The 22685-nt window shown below is 55.0% G+C and overlaps 1 protein-coding gene across 2 annotated transcripts in view; it reads right to left on the reverse strand.

Moving 5' to 3' along the window:
- The window catches only part of SCUBE3 (signal peptide, CUB domain and EGF like domain containing 3), a 32264-nt gene extending 11805 nt beyond the window's left edge, over positions 1-20459 (reverse strand). The window contains exons 1-7 of one of the 2 annotated variants that reach the window (XM_088180505.1): positions 19960-20459; positions 11618-11740; positions 10548-10673; positions 7623-7757; positions 6544-6669; positions 5496-5612; positions 2419-2466 (exon numbers count right to left, since the gene is read on the reverse strand). In XM_088180505.1, the coding sequence (XP_088036631.1) occupies positions 2419-2466; positions 5496-5612; positions 6544-6669; positions 7623-7757; positions 10548-10673; positions 11618-11740; positions 19960-20044 (760 nt within the window). In that variant the 5' untranslated portion in view covers positions 20045-20459. The remainder of the gene's footprint in view (positions 1-2418; positions 2467-5495; positions 5613-6543; positions 6670-7622; positions 7758-10547; positions 10674-11617; positions 11741-19959) is intronic. The other variant, XM_088180507.1, reaches the window with a different exon arrangement.
- Positions 20460-22685: the final 2226 nt, after the last annotated feature.

Here is a 22685-nt window from a genome sequence, read left to right on the forward strand (position 1 = left end):
GACCATCACCCACTGCTCAGGCACGGCGGCTGGTCCAGTGTGTCAGGCTAATTTGGGAGACACATCATATAATTAAAACACACACTCAGAGGCAGGCAGCATCAGTGGAAAAAAAAATCCAATTGAAAAAAAAAAGCTAATTATTTCAGTATTATCAAAGTCAGCTGTTGCTGGTAGGACTAGAAGGGACACTAATTTAAATGAAGCATTTTCAGCTTGACAGCTTCCCTGTGAGATCAATCCTCAATTTCAACCCTAACCACCAGAACAATGGTTTGAAGTGCATTAAGTTGTTCACAAAGGATAATAAAATATTCCTTTCAGAAGGCTGGTTGCTTGGATAAATGAGGCATTTGGGCTTCAAGGAACCCAAGTTGAAAATGCCTTGAAGAAATTCCTTGGAAAGAGCAAATCCCAGGTTGTCCTGCTCTTTGCAAGCGCTGCATGGGGTAGGAATGACTGAACCATCCAACCATTTGCCGCGGGGCTCGGGAGCTGGGATCGCTCTGTGCTCGTCTTGCCACTGCTATTTTTATGATGTCCCATAATAAGAGAACAAAAGGGACCATTTTATGAAATTAATCGCCAGCACAATTACAAAACCTAACGGCAGGGGAAGGATTGCTGCAGATATTATTCCTCCAGCCAGGTCCTCGTGCTCCACATGGCCCAGCCGTGCCAGGGCCATCCCCTCCCTGCTGGGGACAGGGACACGGGGCGGGGGACACCGCGCCCAAGGGAAGGGAAACTTTCTGAAAGCCCAGTGAATCATTTGTTCAACGCCAGCATTTGTTCCAGCAGCTGATGCAGAAGCAGGGGAGGATTGATTTAACAGGGTCACCACTGAGATGAGACGATGGGCTTGGTTCAGGTGCTGCAGCCAGCAGAGAACTGGAGAAGCAGCTGCAGCATGGAGGATGGAACTCTCCAGACAATGTGGTGCCCTGGGCATATTGTCACCGTGCTCACAGCCTCCTCCAGCACTGCAGCACCCTTCCTGACCCCTTTGCACCTTTGGGAACTTCACCTGAGATTAAACCAGCCCACCCACCCTCCCAGCTGCCCAGGGTGGGCATCGGGTATGAGCTGGGTTAGCACAGCCAGAGCACCCCTGCAAACCCCTCTGTGAGGGGGGGACCCTGCCGTGGGTTTGCAGAAAGCTTGCAGGGGGCTGCTGGGGCACCTGTGGGGCAGTGGAGGTTGGCGGCACAGGGCTGGGCTCCGGAACGGCCCCGGGGAGCAGCGATTGTGCGATTGTTCGGCGGAGCTGGCAGCCCAGGGCTGCTCCCAGCCTGGCGTGACTCACCAGCCACACAGGGCTTTGGTGAGGCCTCCATCGCTCAGGCAGGGAGAGGACAAAACTTCACACACACACACACACACACACACTCAGACTCTTTTCCACCCTCCTCTATCCCAGCTCTGGTCTCACTGCCTGACTGCTGTGCCATGGCTCTCCTCGCCCTGCTCAGCACCCTCACTGCAGACACTCTGGCCTCACCTCCACCTTCTGAGAAGTGACAATCTCAGCAGGATGTGATCCCATGAGCCAGAGGGGATTAATTCTGTGGTAATCAGAGGGATTACAGCTGGGCTGGCTGGAGCGTGGTGATGGCGCAGATCTGGGGTCTCCCCTTTCTCCCACCCCTGTGTGAAAGGCTCTGCAGAGCCCTCCAAAAGCTGCAGTCTGTGCTCCCTGTGTTGGTGAGCTGATCTCCCACAGCTCCTGGATGTGCCAGGAGTTTGCCTGTCCCCAGTACATCCAGAAACAAGATTCCCCACCATAAACAAGTTGCTGCACTTTCTGCCTCAGTTTCCTTGGTGGCAGAGCAGAGGCATCACCTTACCTTTGTGAAAGGCTTGGAGACCCCACGGGGATGTAAAGAAATCCCTGGGGAGGTGCCCAGCTCTGTAAAGTGCCACTGCAGCTGTGCCATTGCTGCAGCTCTGGGCTGAGAGCCCACTGTGCACGGCAAGGCCAGACCCTGGGACACCCTGAAGGTCCCAGAAGGGACCATCCTCGAGTGGGTGGGCTCTAGGAAGGGGTAACTGGGCACAAGCATCCCCCTCCCCACCACACAGCTGCTGGCAGCCCGCTGTGAGCTCGTCCTGGGTGTGGGGTAACCACTGCCACAGCCACTGCAAAGCAGATTGTCACCCCCGGCGCCGGGCTGGATCCACCAAAGCAGAGTGAGAGCCCCCGTCTCATGCAAGCACAGCAGGGGGAGCGTTCCCTGCTCTGCCCCCCAGCCCAGCCCCAGGCTGGCCTGGCAGGGTTTGGAAGCAGCAGCGGGGCAGGGTTAGTGAGACATGCGGTTAGAGCAGCAGCTCAGCCCCCGAGCCCCGCTATGGCCTCGAGAGGAGAGACCATCTACGGTTAGACCCCTTCGTAGAGATAGAGAGAACAAAAATATTTACCATTAGAAAACGTCTCAAGGATAACGTGTTGCTGGAAGTGTCTCTCCCCTGTTTAACATTATAAAAAAGTGATTTAGAAACAGTGTCCAGCAGGGAACTTGGTTGGTGTCACACATCAATGGGCTTGACTCTGCTGCCTTTCCAGCCTGGTGGAAACTGTCCCTTTGGGCTTTTTCTCTCCCACCTCCCAAGCAATTCCATGTCCCTCAGCCTCTCCAAACCCCCTCCAGCTGTGCTGGGCTGGTTGGAGCCCCATGCGAGCGGGAGAAGCGCGTTAGGAGCAGCGTTAGTGCAGCCTGTTAGTCTGGGGAGCCAGGTCCTGCCCTCGTCGGGAACAAAACCAGCACGTGCCAGGGCAGGTGTGACCCCCGAGCAGAGCCACGGGGACACTGAGCAGCCATGGGCTTTGGGAAGGCAACCACATCCCGCTTGTGGCACTTGCACCCCTTGGATTTAGCAGCCAAGCCAGCAGTGAGCCCAAATCCTGGGTGTGCTTGGGCTGCTCAGCCTCACCCAGGGGTCAGTGCACCCCAGCTGTGGGTGCAGAGCTCCCAGCACTGCTCCCAAAAGCTGGGGAGCATCAGCAGTGCAGCCTCAAACCGCCGAGGCGTGGGTCAGGAAATCAGCCATAAAACTTGAGCTGGGTTTAGTTTCCTTCTCCATCTAATCGTATTTCTTCCCTGTCCACCCCCTCCTGCTCCACCAGTGCTCGCCAGCAACAGCCCTGCTGCACCCCACATATAGGTGGGAGTGAGCTGCAATGATGCCCTGGCTGGTAAATCTCCCTGGAAAGCCAAAATCTGCATCAACTGTGACAGCCGTTTTTGCATCTCCCCACGGGCACTGCACCCTTGGCTGCTGGAGTGATGTTTTATATGCTTTTTAATTTTTTTTTTTTTAAGGCTGCTTTTGGAGCATAAATATAAATATATAAGGTCATCGGCCTCCCCTGCCGGCTCCCCCTCCCCCTCGTGCCTGCAGACATGTTGGGAGCCATTAGTGATGGCCCCTGTGCTTAGAGGCATGTTCCTCATTATCTGCATTTTTAAAAGCAGCAATAAAAAGCGGAAAAATGAAAAACACCGGCCGTGGCCTAATGAAACTGTCACTCAGAGGGGCTGATCGTGCTTCCTGCCTCGTGGTGTGATCTGAAGGGAACCTGGACCAGGGGCCTGTCCCGGCAGCCCATCAAACGCACCGCGTACAATTTCAAAGCCCATGGCCCGGGGAACGACTTTGCGTTTCCCCTCACTGGAAACTTTATTCCCCTTGAAATGATGAAATATTTTGGAGGAAATGGGGAAGGGGCGGTGAAGGGGGCAGTGTGGATGGGGGAGGGCTGTTTGCTGTGCCCGAGCCATAAAACAAGAAAGGGTGGTTATAAATATCCGAGCAGGTACCTCGGCTGTAAATCTGCCAGCTGGGCATCCCTGCGGGGCGGCTGCTGGCTCCCAGAGGCTGGAGCACAACCCCTTGGTGTTCCCACGGTGGGGCTGGGGATTGGGAATCCCCCAGGGAAAGCAGGAGCTGGGCAGATCCCTTCGTGTGAGAGGGGATTGCAGAGCCCAAAGGGATGAGACAGGCGTGGTGTGGTGGTGGGCTTTGGGCTGGTGCTGCTCCCAAAATCCTCTAGTGCAGTGTTTGATTTCCCCTGCAAAGGCGGACAAGGGGAGAGCTCACAGGGATGTGCTGGCTCTGGTGGGAGATGTCTCCCCAGTCCGGCAGGAGAACAAAGAGGGAGACTTTGTCCAAGGACAAAAGCATGAATGATTTTGGAAACTCCCAAATCCCACCCTCACACCTGTGGTACCCAGGGTCTGAGTGCAGAGACCAGCCCCCCAGCAAACAGACAGCTCTGAAGCATCCCCCAGATCACAAGATGCTTTGGACAGCTGCTCTCTCCCCCCTACACCCAACAGGTCAGGGGCGTCCTTGGTCCCAAACCTGCCCAAGTCAGACGCACGTAGGGCCCTCCATCCATGAGGAATCCACCCCCTGAGCCCCATGCTGGAGGAGAGCTCCCCACCCAGGCACCCAGCGATCCCCGGGAGAGTCCTCGGAGGTGGGACAGGGCGCAGCGGCTGCGGGAACAAACACGAGGACGGCGGGGAGCAGGGGCTGCAGGCGCCTGCCAGCAGCCAGCAGGGATTGGGATCCATCCTGGGAGCAGGCTGAGGGGCAGCAGTGACATTAAGGCAGCAGTGAGCTGACAGGCAGGAGGGCTTTGCTGGGGGCTCAGCCCCAAACACCCCTCAAGCTGGCAGCGAGCAGCCAGGGGCTCAGGGGGGGATCCTCTGCCCTGAGGACGGAGCCGTCTGTGGAAAGCACGGGAGGGTTTTCTGTTCAGGCACAGCAGGGATATGGGGAGCCAAAACCTCTCTTGCTTTCAGTTCCTTTTTCTTTTTCATTTTGCAATAAGAACTCAAATGTCTCAAGCAATTGTGGACTTAATCACTCCCCAAATATAACATTTTTTAAATCAAAGCAGCTGTTAAACAGCACAAGCATATGAAACCAGTAAAACTTCTATCTCTGCTTGATGTTTTACAATTTGAAAACACACACAGGAAAAGGACAATTCTGGGGGTGGTTGAGTTGTCAGGTTGTTGGGGTTTTGGTTTGTTTTTTTTTTTTTTGCAAGACAATGTTCCTGAGCCGAGGCCCCACAATACCAAGTTGGACCAGATTGCTGTGGGCAAACCTGCCCCCTCCACATCCCTCCCAAAATATGCCAATGAAAGCCACAGCAACAATTCCCAGCTTGGGGACATCCTCACAGCACAGAAGCAGGCAAGGACCCCTGCTCACACCCCAGCACAGCAACCTGTCCCCAGGTGTCCCCTCAAGCACCACCAAGACCAGTTCTGCTCCCTGTGGCTGTGCAGACACATCCCTGCACCCCCAGGTACCACAGCATCCCTCACACACGTGCTGAGCTTCCCTGGCCTCAGCAAAAGGAAATCACCACATGCCCAAGGCTTGGGAAAAACCCTTCACCAGGCCAAGGACAAATCACCCAGGGAGGAAGATGAGCCACCCCACACCTCAACCCACGTGTGGGCTGTGGCCTGACCTACCTATGCACGTCACCCCGTCCGAGTGCAGCAGGAATTTGACGTGGCAGCCACACTTGGGTCCCTGGTCGGTGTCATCACAGGTGTGCTGGCAGCCCCCGTTCCCGTAGTTGCAGGTCACTGTGGGAGCAAAGCACCGGTGTCACCATGGTCCCAGCTCCTCCTCCCTGCCTAGCATCCACATGCAGCACATAAAGCTGGCTTGGAAACACCTCATCCTTACCCTCAAAGATTTCCTTCCCTCCCTCCTTCCCTCACAGATAATTCCTAAAGCCCTCCACTTTCCCTGTGGGATCTTAGCAGATGCAGGCTGTTATGTGGTTTCTCATGTCTTCCCTCTGCATATTTACTAAATGCCATCACTGGAGTCCAAGCAAAGGGGACTGGTGGGCTGGTTGACCCTGAGCCTGAATCCAGTGCTACAGGGGAAGGGTGAAACTTTCTTGAGCTCTGGAATGACACAGGAGCTTTTTGGGAATCCCTGCCAGCCCTCCCCAGGGGGCAAGGTGTGCTGTTCGTTTCGTTTAGGATTAAACTTTCATTTCATCAGCAATTTTACACATTTGCTGCACACAGCAAATGAGAAACAAAATAAAAATAATTGCATAAACACATACATATCTATTTAATAACCCTGGCACTGCCAGTGGGATGCTGGCAGGAGATCAGACAGGCTGAGAGCACCACAACCCCCAGGGAGAGGATTCCTGCACTCCTCACATGCCAATTGCACTTTCCTTGCTCACCTCCCGTTTGGAAAGTGAAAAACACTGGGACAAGAACAGGGGATGCTGAGCCTCTGGGACCCCCTCGAACTGCCATTTCAGCCTGGTCATGTAAGGACAAAACATCCCATGGTAAAGGGGCTGCCAGAAGCATTGTCTGTAAGGGCAACAGAGGCAGAGCTGAGCATGCTGAGCTTCGTGCTCAATGAACTACCAGCTACCAGGGGGTCAGGGCTTTGCTGCAGGGGCAGGAGGTGTCTGTGCCATGGGGACAGGCTAAGGGGGTCTCTGGAAGGCCGTGTCCCCAGCCCTGGAGTGCTCCTTACGTTTGCAGTCTCGCTGGTTCTTGGTGAGCTCGAAGCCGGGGCGGCACTCGCAGGCAATGCCCCCTTTGGGGGTCTCCCGGCAGATGTGGGCACAGCCATGGTTCTTGTTCATGCAGTTCATGCCTTCTAAAAGAGATAAAGGAAGCAAAGAAATGCTCCAAAAGCTGCTGGCACTGGTCAGCAGCGGCAGAAGGACGTCTGAGGTGCGGTGGGATGAGGAGAAGATGGCAACGAGAGGAAACCTTGTCAGTGGGGACCTTGTGGGGACAGGATAACCCTGGCCAGCTCCTGGCACAGAGCTGCTTGGGAAGGTGGACACAACCACCTGGGAGCCTTCAACCTTTGATCCTCTTCCACCTTGGATGAGACCCTGCTCCCACATCTCTCAGTACTTTAAAGCCCATTGAGCTCAAGACCCAGCACCTGCATCCCTGTCCCCAGCAGGGACCACCCACTGTGGCACCAGGAGGAGGGAGCAGCCAGCTCATCCCTCTTGGACACGCAAGGGATGGGGACACAGGAGATGCCACTGCAGCTGCTCAGCTGTCCTGGGCAGGGTGAGATTCCTGGGGAGCTGGAGTGACCAACACAGCTGGGAAGGGGGAAGGAAGAAAGCAAAAACACTCAGCTGGCTTTGCCAAGCAGCAGAGATAAAAATCAGCAGAGACGCAAAAATCTCTCATTTCCTCCTATTTTGGCTAAGAGGTTGCTCCAGACGGCAACAATTTAGAGTTGAGACTGAGAAGGGCTCGGTGCTGTGCAAGACCTGGCAGGGGAAGATGTGTCTCTTACGGTGGAGTGAGGACCTCCAGGTCCTTCCATTTATCAATAAATTGCTCTGGGCATAGGATTAATGTCCCCTGCTCAGTATTGCTATGCCTGTGAGGGTTTTCTGCAGGACATTTGTCACCTCTCCTCCCAACGTGCCTGCCGTAGATTCACTTTCAAATCTGCCACACAAGAACCCAGCAGCAGCACCTAAACCCAAGCAGGAGCGGCCAGAGGTGACAGAGGACAGACCTGCCTGATAAGCACAGGCATGGAGGGTGCCCCAGGGCGTGGAATCGCTGAGCACTGACCTTCAGGGCGCTGGATGCAGGTGTGCTGGTTGTCACTGAGGAAGAAGCCCTCCCGGCAGAAGCACTCGTAGCTGCCCATCATGTTGACACAGGTCTGCTGGCAGCCACCGTTGCCCTCCGAGCACTCGTCCAGGTCTGCAGAGGGAAGGTGGCAGAGGGTGAGCACAGCTCCTTGGCACACCGAGGTGACGGGGACTGGCTGGGACAGATCTGCTGGGTAGTAACCTACTTCTGCCTTACATCTGTGATCCCCCAGCTGGAAGAAAGGGGAATGCTTGATGGTGCAGAGGATAAAGTCAAAGCACAGCAGGAGTGGGTGCAGGGATCATACAGCTTCCCTCACTGATGGCCTCATTTTACAGAAGGGAACACCAGACCACAGAGAAAGGGGCTTTCCTTGTCCCAGAAAACCAAAAGCACCCACTGGATGCTCATCCAGGATGCTGGCTGCAGCTGGCCCCTGCTCCCAGCCCCTCAGAGCCTGTTGCCAGCTGGGGATGCCTGCACTTCATTAGGAGGAGCTGGGAAACCTTAGCCCAGAGCAGGGATAATTACTTGTAAGGAGAGTCACATCCCCTGCCCTGCTGCTCGGCTGCCCTCACACCTGTTTTGGTTTAACAGGCCAAGGCTGCAAGGGGCTGAGATGTGGCCCCGTGGCAGCAGCAATGCCCTCGCCCCAGGCTGCTGCTGCTCCAGCCTTGCAAAACCTGCATTTAATGAAGAGTAACTGCCCAATGCTCTCTCTAGAGGCATTTTGGGGACAATGAACTCACCAGTGCCCTGAGCTGCCAGAGCAACCAGGACACCAGGCTCGGGCAGAGACAAATCTGTGCCATGGCCGCCCCTTGCCCCCTCTGCCCGCGGTGCCGGGGCCGGGTGATGGTGTCGGGCTGGGAAGCGAGGGGCCCCATGCCAAAGAAAACGTCCTGGGAACTCGAGCGTTTCAGAGCCGTGGCTGAGGGGAAAACTGAGCCCCGCCAGCCTGGCCCAGCGGAAACGCTGGAATAGCGGCTCAGTGACGGCACGCGCCAGGGGCTCCCAGGGCCCCTCCCCAAACTGCACAGCATGCACCCAAAACCCTTGCTTTGGGGCAAAATGGATGGACAGATGGATGCCTGAGCAGTTTGGAAGCCTTGCACTGTGACCCAGCCCCTGGCAAGTGCTGAGGGGATGCTCAGAAATATCAAATGCAGCTCTAGCTGGAAGTGGCCAGGCAGCAGAGCCCGGGAGCACCCCACAAACTTGCTCTCTTGGAAAGGAGGTGTTGAAAACACCATCTGACCCATAGGGCAGTGAGGGCTGACACCTGGGCTGCAGCCAGGCATTAAGGGATGTCCTCTGTGATGGCAGGAAGCTCATGGCTTCCTCCAATGCTCATCCCAGCCAAGCTATGTCCTGCAGATGCCAATAATTCTCCTCAAATCCCCCTGCTTAGAACAAGGGCTTAATGTCTTGCAACTTCTCCTTCCAGCTCTTCCCAAAAATGAGGAGGCAGCCGTTCAAACCCTATGGCTGAAATGAGACTCCGCCGCTCTAATACCTGTTTTATTAAACACAACAGAGATGGGCAGAAGCCAGCAGGGTCTGTGTCAGGATGGGGGCTTGAATTCCTGTCCTGGTTCAAAAGGTCGTCCAGGGTGGGCAATGGAGGGGCTGGTGGACTCTGGTGGGCACATACCCTGACCCCTGTCCAGCTCAGCTGCTGCCCATGGCACTGGCAAAGCCTGGGCACAGCACGCTGCTTTGCTCTGCTTCTCTTTTTTTTTTTTTACTAAAAGGGGATGCAGGCAGGTCAGGCAAAGCACGTCAGGGTCAGAGATGAGACGCTGGGATGAGCTAAGGAAGGGCTCAAGGTGGGAGTCAGCATGCTCCCCCCAGATCCCTGCCTGCCCGGCCGCTCCCCAGCCATCTCCATCCCCTCCTACCCAACTCTGTAAACACATGACGTCCAGCTTTCCTTTCTTCTCCTCGGGCTCATCCTCCCCCGGGAGAGGAAGGCAGAGCCGCCCGCCCGCGCCTCCTCCCAGCTGTGTAAATCTCCCCCCTCCCCGAGGAGGCTGCGAAGATCCCGGTGATGGTGGTTAATGCAAAACGTATGTGTCCATAATCCCTTCCCCCTCCTCCTCCTCCCCCCAGTGATGAGCTCATTAATGACCCCTCTGCAGACACTAATTAGAAAATAGCATGAGCTCCAGGCAGAGGGGAGGCGGGCTGTGCCGTGGCCCGGAGCTCCCGCCGCGGATGCCGGTGGGATGCGGGAGGAAGCGGCTGCCGGGCGCGGGCAGCTCCACGGGCCCCGGGGCTCTGACGGGAGCTTTGGCTCCGCCGCGGCCGGATGGAGTTTGGGGCGGTGGGAAGTGGCAGGGAGGATGCACGGCCGCTCCGTAGGCAGATGCCGGGTTTGTCTTGGCCCGGGGATTATTTATCCAGTCCCTTCGCTGGTTCCCATCCCCACCATATTTGCTATTAACTCATCTATTTTGGCAGGTGCAGGGCTGACCTCAAGCACGAGCGGAGCGAGCGGCAGGGCCCGGGTGAGCTGGTCCTGCCCTCGGCAGAGGCACAGAGCTGCTGGCCCGGCCGCTTGCCGCAGCAGGATGCGGCTGTGGGGAGCCTGTGCCTCACCCCCAGCAACTCCAAACCCAACTCCCCCAGTTCTGCCTCACCCCAGCCCTCCCAGATGAACCCACAGAGTGATTTTCTCTCCCAGCATGGAGCATCCTCCCTTGGCATCGCTCCTGTGTAGCGGGGAGCAATCCTGTCCCCAGTGAGCTGATGCAGCACAGGACGTGCCTGCAGCTGGCTTAGTGCCCTGAGAGTGCCACCACGGTTCCAGGGCTCTGCAGCAGATCTGGGGGTGCTTGGTCTTGGTCTCCAGCAGGTGCTGGAGCAGCTGAGGAGCTGTGACACACGGCCATCCCTCACCTAAGCAGTTGTGGCCGTCGTGTGCCAGGCGGAAGCCGTCGTAGCAGGTGCAGCGGTAGTTGCCGGGGATGTTCACGCACTCGTGCACGCAGCCCGCGTTGTCTTCCCGCTCACACTCGTCAACATCTGGGGAGAAGAAGGGTGGGAGAGCTGCAGGGCTGCATGGGTGCTGCTCCCCATCTCCAGCATCCTTGCCACCCAGCTGGTGATGTGCCCTGGGGGTCTTCTGCTCTCTCTGCCTATTCCTGCAGCTCCTCAGCTCCATTGTCACCTGCAGCATCCCTCCAGACTCTACAAAATCATCCCCATTCTCCCCAGCCTAGACGCTGGACCCCCAGCTAACCCAGTGTCTTACAGCTTTGGTGTGGTGCAGAGTGCTGGGAACCTCTTGGGATTTCCCAGGGTGCTGGCAGGGCAGCCCGTTTCCATGGCAAAGCCCTGCAGTGCCTGGAGCACTTTAATCCCTCTGCTATTTGTACTCGGCCCATCCTGACCCTGAACCTGCTTTGAGCTGGGAATTTTTCCCCTGCCCCAATCCTGCTTTCCTACTGCTGCTCTAAGGAGCCCATTTTCTTTCCATCCCCCACTCAGTTGTATCTATAGATAGATACATGCCTATACCTGTATCAATACCTACATTTACATCTTTACCTACATCTATATTAATATTCATATCATCTATATGTCCATTTCTATATCTTATTTTAAAGTTTCTTATGTTTTAGCTGATAACACAGTCCTGCAGTCTCAGGGTCAGAAACCCTGCAGGAAAATAAGCCCAGCTTTGTTTAAAACAAGCCCTAAGTGACCCTTCATGGCCAGTCCCAACCATGCCAGGACAATGGCTGACTCCATCACCAGCAAGGACAGTTAGAGTCCTCTCTGTCCCCATGCACTGTCAGCAGGCCAGGAGTTTGGGGCAGAAAAGGGGAATAAAAGTTTACAATGGGCTGGGGTGAACAAGTGGCCTTTTTGCATGAGCCAGTGCTGACGAGCCCACTGCTGGCCTCTGACCCAGCAGGGCTGTCACTCTCAGCAGGGCTCTGGCTCTGCCAGCAGCGTGTCCCTACCTTTGCAGTGCTTCCCATCCCCGGTGTAGCCAGACTTGCAGATGCACTTGTAGGACTTGGGGGTATTCTGGCAGATGGCATCAATGTGGCAGTTGTCCGTGCCCTCCACACACTCGTCAACATCTGCAAGAGGAGAGGTGAGGGTAGCAAAGGGGAGAGCTTAGGACCTCTACCCTCTATCCCCCCACCACCCCAGGGGATGGATCCCAGCAGCCTCAATCTGCCTTGACACAGCTGATGATGGGCTCTGGACATGGTGAATCCCTGGGTCCACTCCCAAACAGCACAACCTGTGTCCCCTCTTGGACACGTCATCCTGAGCCCTTTTATGTGTCTGATGATAGGAAATCCTGCTCTGGCACTCCTCGTCCAGGCTGGAGCCAGCCCAGGCAGAGGTGAAAGTCTCTGTCTCCAATTAGCTGTTTCCTGAGCCGACTAGGCACCCAAATAATCGTCATTGCTTTCTATTCTTAGGTGCCAAGGAATGTGCACGAATTCGCAGGGACCACACTAAATAAACCTGGGAGCCAGGAGTGAGAAGCAGGAGGGAGAACTGGGAAAAACATCAAGGCTTCCCTGGGAAGAGGGACAAAATTTGCATCCTCCCCATCCCCCTTTGCCCCACAACAGTGCTGTGGTACCCAGGACATCACATCCGGAGCTCTACATGCTGGCAATGGCCTCAAGCAGCAATGCCCAAGGGTTTGTTGTGACAGGAGGCCGTGGGAGTGGAGGTTTTAGTGGTATTTGGGAAATGGAGAAGCCTCGAGCACATGGAGTGGAGGTTTGTGAGCGAAAGGCTGTTCAGCTGGCCCTCACTGCCTCCCCTGCTCTGGCAGGCAGGGAGATGTGGTGCCCTGAAGCGGGCACATCCCCTCCGTGCCTGCCAGTGCCTGGAGATCGGGCTGCTGAGGGGCAATGGGGCTGAGCATCACCCGCAGCCCCTCAGGCATGGGCAGGGCTCCCAGAGCAGCCCAGGCTCCAGCTCCACGTGGGGAGCATCAGCGCTGCTCCTGGAGGGATTTGCCTCCTCCGCCTCCTCCGCCTCCTCCAACTCCTCTCACGGTATGGATAGGAAGCTCCTCACTGGGGAAGGGGAACCTGAGAGTCCCTCCAGCTTCTCTGTACCCCCTCAAGAGGAGTGTGAAGCTTCAAAGCTCTCAGCTGCCTTTAAAAACCAGCTTTTTAGCAGCTCTAAGAACAGAAGTGCTCCAGGAGAGCTCCCCAGAGACCCCAAACATCCCTGCAAGCAGCGGGCGGGCAGGCAGCCCTGCGGGACAGGGGCCACGGCCGCGGGAACGCCACCCCGAGCCCTGTCCCGGCCACCCCGAGCCCTGTCCCGGCCACCCCGGCGGCTCTGTGCCGGGAGATGTGAGTCACCCGGCCGGGAGGAGAGCTTTGTCTCTGCACCAGGGAGGCGGCACGTGCCTGCGCATTGTATAAATATTTACAGCCCGCATTCATATTTGTTATTTGACATTAGCCATGGCCCGCGGCCACCACGGCCTCCCTTGGGCCATTAATCACCGGCTGGAGGCTGACCCACCGCGGGATGGAGGGATTGCACGGGAACCAGGGCCCTGCTCCTGGCTGGCACCTACAGCAGCCATGGCACTGGTCACGGTGCCATGGTGCTGTGGCCACCCCGGCACCCAGTGTCATCCCCTGCCCGTACCCGGGGTCCCACGGGGCTCTTGTCCCTTTGGAGAGCTGAGTGTGGCTGTTCAGCATCCCAGTGACTTCCCCTCAGGCTCCTGCACCCCTCACTGGGCTCCCAGAGGGGTGGTGGGAGGCTGTGGCATTGGAGCAGGGGGATGTGGGGAGATGCCAAGCACTGGCCACAATGTGCACGGGAAATTCAGTCCCAAAGGATTACTGAATCTGCAGATCCTGCTCCATGGCTGGGAGCTCCCCTTCAGGTGCTCCCTCAAAGTTATAAATCACATCGTGATGCCTCGAGTCGTGGTGCCAAGGTGACAATTGTCAGGTCTGGCACCCCGGGCACCCACCCGGGCACACGGGTGGGAACCAGCACCCAAACCGTACAGACCATCCATCAAACCCCATCTCCTTCCTCTAAAAACGCTCAGAACGTGAAGCATCCACCAGGCATAAATCACATCATTGAAACTTTCCCAGCCTTTTGCCAGGAATCTCACTTTTGGCGGAATTTTATTTCCTATTTCTTTTTCCTTCTGCACTCTCAAACTCAAGACCACGAAAAACATGCATGAGGCATTGAATGCACCTCTGGCCCTTTCCCACTCACGCATGTATAGCATCTTTTTTTTCCTGTCTTTTTCTTTTTTTCCCGTTCTGAAACTTCAAAAGTTCTCTAACTTTGGAAAGATTACACAGCAGCAAAAGTACAAAAGAAAACATTATCAGTTTTCCACTCAGTAATTTTTCCAAAACTAGAGTAATTCTGAAAGGTTACAGGATTAAAAAAAAAAAAAATAAAGTGTGTTTGTGGGAAGAGTGAATAAATACCCTCCTGGGCACCCCAGGAGCCGTCCTGGGACTGGCAAAGATCCCAATTTTTGAATGCTGAAATTTTGGCTCTTCAGTATCCTTCAGAAATGATGTAGTGAATTAAAGTAAAACCCTCTGAAAAACTCAATTTTTAGCATTTTTGTCAACACAAGCAGCATTTTCCCGTGAAAGGGAAGGTTTTCTCTCAGGGCAGACCGTTTTTCCTGCAGGAGAATTTTCTCCATCCAAAAAGCTGCCTGTGGCCTCACTGCAGGTGCTCTGAGCTGCTGCTACCATGTGAGAGGGTTCATCTGCAAGACAAGTGAAGATTTTTTTTTTTTAATAAAAAATCCTTTTCTGTCCCTATTTGCTCTCAGTAGCTCCTCGCTGGGGTGTGCCCTGCTTGTCCCCCTACTCCAGGGGACCTGCTCCATTCAAGGTCCCAAATCCCGGTGGGCTTTTTGCAGGGTTTACCAGTCCCCCTGCAGACCTGTACCCCTTCTCTTCCTTCCACAAATAATCAAAAACCACTGTTTTCCACCCTAAGCTGCCTGAAATGAGCCCAAGCCGGGTGGCGCAGACGGGCGCACGGTGCCTCAAATCCCGGGAATTCTGCACCCGGCGGGGAATTTGGTTTTGATGAAGATGTTGAGTCTCACTGGGGTCTCGCCCACGGTGGCCCCGCTCCCTGCCCAGCCCCATGTCCCTGTCCCACGGCTCTGGGGCTGATGAGGGCTCCTCGGAGGGCAGGAGCATCCCTGGCACGGCCGTGCCCGGGGGCTGCGGCGCAGGGCAGGAGGTTGCGGCGCTCGCCCCGCGCCTCGGGCCATGTTTTTTATTCCGTTGTGGGTGGGATTTTCCAGCGCTGGCTGTTGGGCCCCGTTCCGCTCCAGCTGCAGCTTTATTCTCCATTTCAAAGGCAGCGGAGGCAGACGGTTTCAACGCCACTGCCATTTCGAGCGTGCCAAAAGCGGGGGGACCGCCACCTCCCCGGGACCGGCGCGCACCCACGGCGAGCCCGAGGGCTTTGACCGAGGGTGGTGGCAGAGCCCACGGGCACACGGCCACCACCTCTGTGCCCTGCGGTGTCACACCCGACAGCGAGTAGGGGGATACAGCAACAGCTCGTATATTTTTAGAGCCTGGATTGAAGCTCTTTCCTCGCTTCCTTATTTTGTTTAAAAAAAAAAATAAAAGATGGTTTTAGCCTTAGGCCAAAAGTCACAATAAATTTGAGGAGGGGAGTGAGATAGGACAGCGAAAACTGGCCGGAAAAATCCTAAACAAACAAACCCACCATCCTTTTTCCCCTCTTCTGCAAGCGCTTCAGCTTTTTCTACAAATTAATTTTATTCTTTGTTTTTATATAGGCATATATATTAACAGCCTGTCTGTATGGGGATGTGTGTGTAGCTGTTGGCAGACATGTGGAGTTTCCACTCGGCCTTAATGCCAAATTAAAGCTTTATAACTTCAGTAGCTCCTTTTACCAGGGTATTAATAACCACCTCAGACACTGTGGTGCAGTTTATTAATCATTTGTTCGTCCAGGGAGCTCACAAGGGCCACTCGTGCTGTGCCTCAGCAGGAAGGGCTCAGGGCATGGCCACGAGCAGTGGCAGCCCCTGAGAGGGGATATGGGCCAGGAGAGGGGAGGAGGATGCTCTGCAGGGCACCCTTCTGTGAAGTGGCTGAAGAGGGGTCATCTGCACTCAGAGATCCTGACTCAGGTGCTGGGTGATGTCTTGCTGCCAGGATGGAGGTGGCAGTGGGCAGGTATCTGTGCTCAGGATGGCTCAGAGGGGATGTCTGCATCTCACCATGCAATGGAGACCCCCGAGCCCGCCCAGTGCCCTGCACATCCACCCAGCTTTCCCAAAAACAGGTGGGACACAGGAGATGCAGCCCCAGTGCTTGGTCCTGTGGAATGATGGAGGAGGAGAAGTCACAGCGAGGACCTGGGACATTTCCAGCCTGGTGACCCTACTGTCCAATGCCCAGACACTGCCCTGTAACCCTCACCATGGGTTTTGCTTCCCCAAAGCTGTCACTCACCCAGAAAAGGGCTTTTTTATCCCCCTCGCTTATGCTTCCCACTCCCATGAGGGCAGAGCCAGGTTGAGCTGTCCTTCCTCTGCAGCAGACCAGTTCATCCTGATGGATCCCAGTTCCACCACCATTCCCAGAATAGGAAATGTTCCCTCTACCTCCATCCCACATCCTTGGGCCAACCCTGGTCACTTCAACCCAATTCCATCACCACTTCCCCACAGAGGGTTTGATACTCCACACCAGCAGAGTGTTCATCTCCCCATGGAATTGTCATTGCTGTTGTTCCTTTGGCTTATCAGACTGACCCAGCCTTGCCTTAAAAAATGTGTTTGTTTGTTTTTTGCTCCGGGAGCAACAATCTCAAGATCTCCAGCAGGGACACAGCCTCTCCAAAACACAGCTGGGCATCCTCCAGTGCTGCCAGACAGAGCAAACTTTATTTGCCATCCCAGGCTTCTCCTAAAACCTCTCAGGGGACTCAGAATTTTGAAAGTGAAGGTTAAGGTCAATCATGCACATTTTTTTCCTAAACTGAGTACTCTGGTTAAAAAAAAAATATATATAAGAAAAGAACCCCCAACTCCTGAGCAGTTTGGAGAGAGCAATACATCGGCACTGGAAGACTCAAGGTGTCTGAGTATTTATACTCCAGTTGGCAGTTACAAAAAAACTCTTCTTCCCTCCTTCCTACCCACCCCCTCCCCTTTTTTAATCTCGGTACAGGCACGTTAGACGCCCTCAGTCAAAGATCTCCTTTGAACTGTGTATGTGAAATGTTTACAGTTTTACATTTCATATTTCAGCGGGGTGGAGGGGACAGGCACAACAGTCGCACACTGTGAATGCTGGAGAGGTAGGAAGGCAGAGGCCAAGGGGGAGGAGGTTTGGCGGCGATGGGAGGGGAATCAAACAGCATCTCCACGCTGCAATTGGAAAATTTTAGACTCCTTAAAAAAATACAGAAAAAAAGAATCTCTGGCGGTGTAGGCTTTGCAGGTGCATCCCACCACAGCACCCCCTCATGTGGGACAGTGGCTGTGGCCCTGGACAGCCACGCAGCACTAGCCAGGAGGGCTGGTGTCAACCATGAGCCACTGAGTGCCCAGTGGGCTGGGCTGAGGCTGTCATCACACTCAGGACCCTGAACTGGGGCTATGGGAATGCCAGGGGCTGCAGACTGGGGTGCTGGGGTCTGCCAGGGAGATGCTGCCTCTCCCTCCTGGCCCCACACCACAGCATCATCTGAGGGGATGTGCAATTAGTTGCGGGGAAAAGTGGCAAATCCTGGGATGTGTTCCCAGTGACGAGGGTGCTGCCAGAGGGGCTGGCACTGCCCGAGGATGGTGCAGAGCTGCCAGTCCTTGGGCTCTGCCCTCCCAGCATGCAGGGAGGGACTGAGGCTGGCAGACAGCAGGTAAGGGCACTGCTCCACTGAGAACAGGAGCTCAGGACAAACTCTTCTGTCTGGAAGGCTGTGAGATGGACTGACGGACAAGAGGTCGGGACTGGGGGTGACATTATCTACCCAGAGGAGTGGTGGGCACAGCACCATGTGGGCAGCTTGGCCTGGAGGCCGCAGGGAGAGAGGCCATCCCTGATGTGAATGTGTGTCAGGAGCCTCCCTATGGTTATTTAGATTTACATTGTCAGTTCTCCTATTGAAAGCTCCCCTAGCCCTAAGCTGACTCCACAGTCAGCCAGGTCCACTGGCAGACACCCTCCAGCCCCAGCAGCCAGCTCTCTAAATCCTTCTTTCCCCACAGACTAAACTTTCCAGGGTAATTCAGTACAAGAAATGATCCAGCAAGCCTGACCCATGACACAACGTTATCCCATCAAGACAAGACCATCTGATGGGAGAGGAGCCCTTCCCCAGCCCGTGACAGTCACCTGGCAAGGGGTGCTGTCCCTCAAAAGGGGGCAAAGGTTTTGGGGAGATGTGTGCCCCATCCTTGTGGTGTCACCGGCACACACACTTGATGCTTTTGAGAAATATCCTGCTGACACGTGTCCCAGACACACAGAGAGGGCTCAAAGAGCTCAGTGACAGTCAGAAAACCCATGAGACAGCAGGTTCTGAGGAAAGGCACATGCTGTACCTGCCATCAGTGATGCCTTAATGATGCCTGTGAGTTTGACCTCATCCAAAAAGGACCAGCACCAGGCCCACCCCTGCCCTATAGATCCTTGCAGCCCTACAGGCACCAACCTTTGCCTCTCTGCGGACACCTCCCCCTCCCCAATTCTCAGTTCTCCAGCACAGCCCCCTGTGAGCAGCCGGACACCCGGAGGAGCCAGCGCTGTCCCGGCGGGCGATGCACCCCAGCACAGGATTGAGCTCACCTCTCTCCACCCCCACTCCACCCCTCTCCTTCCCTGAAGGGATCTGTCAAGTCTCTGCACGATGGAATTTCACTTTGCTATTTTAATGCAATTCTGGCTCAGGCTTAAATGGAACTGGAAACCAAAAGGCCTTAATAAATAAATATTATGATAAGAAATGAAAGCAATGCATACACTCAAGATAATTTGAGGGGGGATAAAAACCTAAGCATTCCTTTCTGTGCCTAAATCATAAAGCTTTACGTGAAGCTGGATGCCTTCTCACCAAACCTTTGCCCTGGAAAATCTCTCCTGCTTGCCCAGGCTGCCCTCTGGAGAAGTCGCCTATTGTTTTAGAAACACTTTGAGCCAGATAAGACAATAGCCTTGAAATTCCTTCTAACTTTGTGGGTGACAGGGCTCGGGCGACCATGCGCGTGGCTGGAATCCTCCAACAAGAGATCTTTCATTATGCCCTGCGCTCCGAGATTTCATTCACACGCTATTTAATCTCACCGTACGCACAAACGTGCAGCTGCCACAACAGCACAGCCAGAGCCGGGCTGGAGAAACCTTACATGCTATGGAAAGAAAAAGAGAAAACACCACAGATTGTAGAGATAGTGGTGAATTAAGGAGAAAAACCCCCTTTGAGACAGCCAACAGGATCATGTATAGGGCTGTGTGTGCTGGTGTGGGCGCGCGCACTCCGGCGCGCGTGTAGAGAAAAAATCTGAGCTAAATATAGAGGTGCTATAGAAAAGCGAAGGTATAGATAGACCATACATAAAGCTCCGTGTGTACGTCTGGCAAGGGGAGGCTCTGGCTCAATACGGGAGTTGTGAAACAGAAAAGCCCCAAGTTGATAAGGATGGGACGTATCTCTCTTTCCACGAGACAGGGAAAGAGCTCCCTGAATTTTCAGGCTTAGCTGTGCTCAGCTACCCGAAGTTTCCTGCTGCCCACAACCCTGCAGCCAACATCTGAGATTTCCCCGTGCCGATGTGAAGTCCCCAGCACAGATGCAGCCTCCTGGTGTTATCAACGCCCGCTCCGCCATCCCTGCCCTCCAACCCAGCCCGCAGCAGCCTCCTCACCCACACCGCTGCCGTGGTAGCCCCATCTCACAGACACAAAACCAGCAGAGCCCCCCAAGCCCCTCCAAACAGCCACATTCTGCCTGTGATGGATGCAGACTTGTTTGCCCACTCTAATTTTCTGCCCCTGCACCGCCCGCCTTGAGATAAAGAGTCCAAACCGAAAAAGAACTAAAGTCTAAGAAACGCAACTCATTAAAGAGTTTACAAACCCAACCCCAGTTCCAAGGCAGTAGGCGAGAATATCTGCAAGCGACATTTAAAATCCCCTCCACTGTTTGTTGTTACTGCTGCTGCCTTCTCCAGCCTGCACTTAAACCCCAGCTCTAACGAGGAGATCCGGCTGCCCAATCCACACATCAAACAGCAAACCTTCGAGCAGGGAAGATTTTCTCTTACCTTGACTGGCTTTATTTGCCAGCGTGTTTCCAGAGTGGAGGAGAAAGAAAAGGATGGAAAATCCAGCAATCTGCAAAGCTCCCATTGCAATCCCAGTCTGCAGGGAGGAGCGGGGGCAAGAAGGGGGATTTCTAGTGCTTTAAAGGAAACAAGGGGCTGAGCATGCGAAGGAAAATCAAGGGGAGGAAGGGGCTCTCTCCTTGCCGTGTGTGAGACAGAGAGAGGGAAGGGAACTGAACTGATGGAAAAAGCTGCTCTGGGTTCAGTTTGGGGCTCTTGGTGTTGCTGAAGAGGAGAGAGCGAGGGAGGGAGACCCAGGGCAGTTGGAGGAAAGTGGACTCTATCGCCCTCTCTCTGGCGGCTGCTCTGATCCCTTCTCCTCCTTTTTTTTTCTTCCCTTAAATAATCCCAGCCAATTCCAGTTTTGCAAGAGCAGCAGCAGCAGGAGCAGGAGCAGCAGTGCTGGAGGGGGGAAGCAGGCGCCTTGCCCTGGTGCTGGGGACCTGGGAAAGGGGAGTGGAAAGGAGAGCCCCATCCAAGCAACGCCCTTTTTCTCTCTCCCAGCCTTTCTTTCTTTCTTTCTATTTGGCTTTGGTTACTCCTTCACGGCTCCCCCCCTCGCACCCCCAAGGCTGGGCTTTGCCTGCAGGAATTTACAGTCTGCGCTGAAGGAGAAGGGCCAGTAGCCATGGAGACTGCTTCCTTGGGAGCAGGGAGGTCAGGCAGAGACCATGGGCGATCAATGCATCAATGCAAAGCCCCCCGCAACCCCCAGACCCACCCCGCACCTCGCAGCCCCTCGGCCAGCCGAGGGCTTGGGGTGGTGGCAAGGGGAGGGGGGCCAGGGGGAGGCGTATGGCATGGGAAAAGGCAAGGGGTGGAAAAGAAAAGGACAAGGAAAAAAATATATATAATGAAAAAAACCCGAGAGTTTGCAGATGGCATGACCTGGGTGGGCTTGGTGGCTGCGGGAGCGTCTCGGGGTGCTGGGCAGGGGGAGACAGGGCCTGAGAGCAGCTCTGCTGGCTGCCCTGAGAGGTGGGAGGAGGACTGGAAATCAGGGTGGAAGGGGAAGAAAAAGACTTTTCTGAAATATTCAGGTTTTTTTTGTTTGCTTGTGGCACCTTCTCACAGCCCGGCCCCCTGGAGCTGGGGGCACCCCAGGGATGCAGGGGGACCCCTGCTCCAGCCCGTGACCGTCCTTGTGCTGGGAGCTGCTGGCACCATCTCTCTTCCGGGGTGTTCCTGCTCCCTGAGCCAGGAAAGGCATCAACCAGCCAGGAAACTGCAGTGGGAGATAAGGCTGGAGCCAGGAGTAGGATCGGGAGAAAGGTGTGTAGTGATTCCACCTGTCCAGGGACAGCGGGTCCAACAGCCTCAGTGGTCATCCTGCCCACAGGGTCATCTCCCTCCCAGCCCACTGTGCTGCCCCTACACCCTCCTGAACCCCCCTTTGTTCTAATAACTCCTAAAGAATCAACAAAGAGGGTTGGAGGCAATGGGGAATGTCCAGCTAAGCCAAGGCACCCACAAAGGAGAGGAGGGACCACAGCCAGACAGGAGGATGCTGAGGAGTCCCTGAGTCTTTCCCTACAAAAACTGCCCTCCTGGGACAGGGACCTTTTGGGAGGGGGTTTGCAGGAGCACAACAGTAACCCAAATCCCTGGCACCGCCAGGCTCCACGGCAGCTGATAAGGAGCAAAGGTGCACGAATGATTCGTAAAGCTGTAAAAAAATGTTGTACAGAAAAATATGAATGTGGAAGTGTTGATCTTAGGATGTGTTGGGAGAGGACCATGAGCCACCAGTGCAAATGTGCCATCCCACTGTGCAGTGCTGCTGGAGGAAGCCAGCTCCAGTCTGTGCCAGGAGCTCCTGGTACAGAAGCTCCTCCCCTGAGGTGTTGAGTGGGACAGGGCTCTGGTCACTGCAGCCTAAACCTGATCTGAAGACATCACCAGTGGGGTGCCACCACCCTCCTGTGAGTATCAGATCAGCAGCTGTGGCACTGCTTTTCTTTCTGGGCTGGAATTTGCTGCAGAAACACAAGTCTCTTATGGCAGAGACTCATAAGAGCAGAGTCAAAATGGAAACTCTGCTCTGGGTTACGCTGGTGGATCTCTGTGCCCAGCCACTGCACCTCGCACCCCATCCTGTGATCCTTTATCATCATAACCAGAGGAAAACTAAACAGTCCTCCTTTTTTCCCCTCTAACCTATCTTCTAAATCTGGAGACCGATCTCACGGCACGAGGGACAAGACCTTCAGCAATGTTGATTTATAAGTGAGCTTCTAAATTGCAGGTTTACGCATTAGTATAAACACCCATAAACCAGCCTTAAATACACAGGACCGTGTGTAATTAAAACGCCAAAACACCGAGCAGCCACGTGACAGCACAGGGGAATGAACAAACTCCTCGCTCGCACCCAGACCGACTCAGCAGGGACAGGTCCCTGGCCAGGTACTCCCAGTTAAACCAGTGCCTTGCACTGCTGGGGGGTGGGTCATGCCACAGGACCCCCATGTCTCTCTCCTCCAACGGGGTTACAAAGCACCACAGCGAACCAGTGGGGTTGGAGTGAAGTGCTGATGTCCAGGAATTCCCGAAAAAGCTGTGTAGTCCTGCTTTCATCCCAAAGCATGCTGCCTGGTCGAGTGGCCAAAGGGGCAGTGGTGGTGCCAGGGCTGTGCATGCCTTGGTGCCCCTCCAAGCACTGGGCT

This window comes from Sturnus vulgaris, chromosome 29 (assembly GCF_052056855.1).
Source record: "Sturnus vulgaris isolate bStuVul1 chromosome 29, bStuVul1.hap1, whole genome shotgun sequence".
In the NCBI taxonomy this organism is placed as follows: Eukaryota; Metazoa; Chordata; class Aves; order Passeriformes; family Sturnidae; genus Sturnus; species Sturnus vulgaris.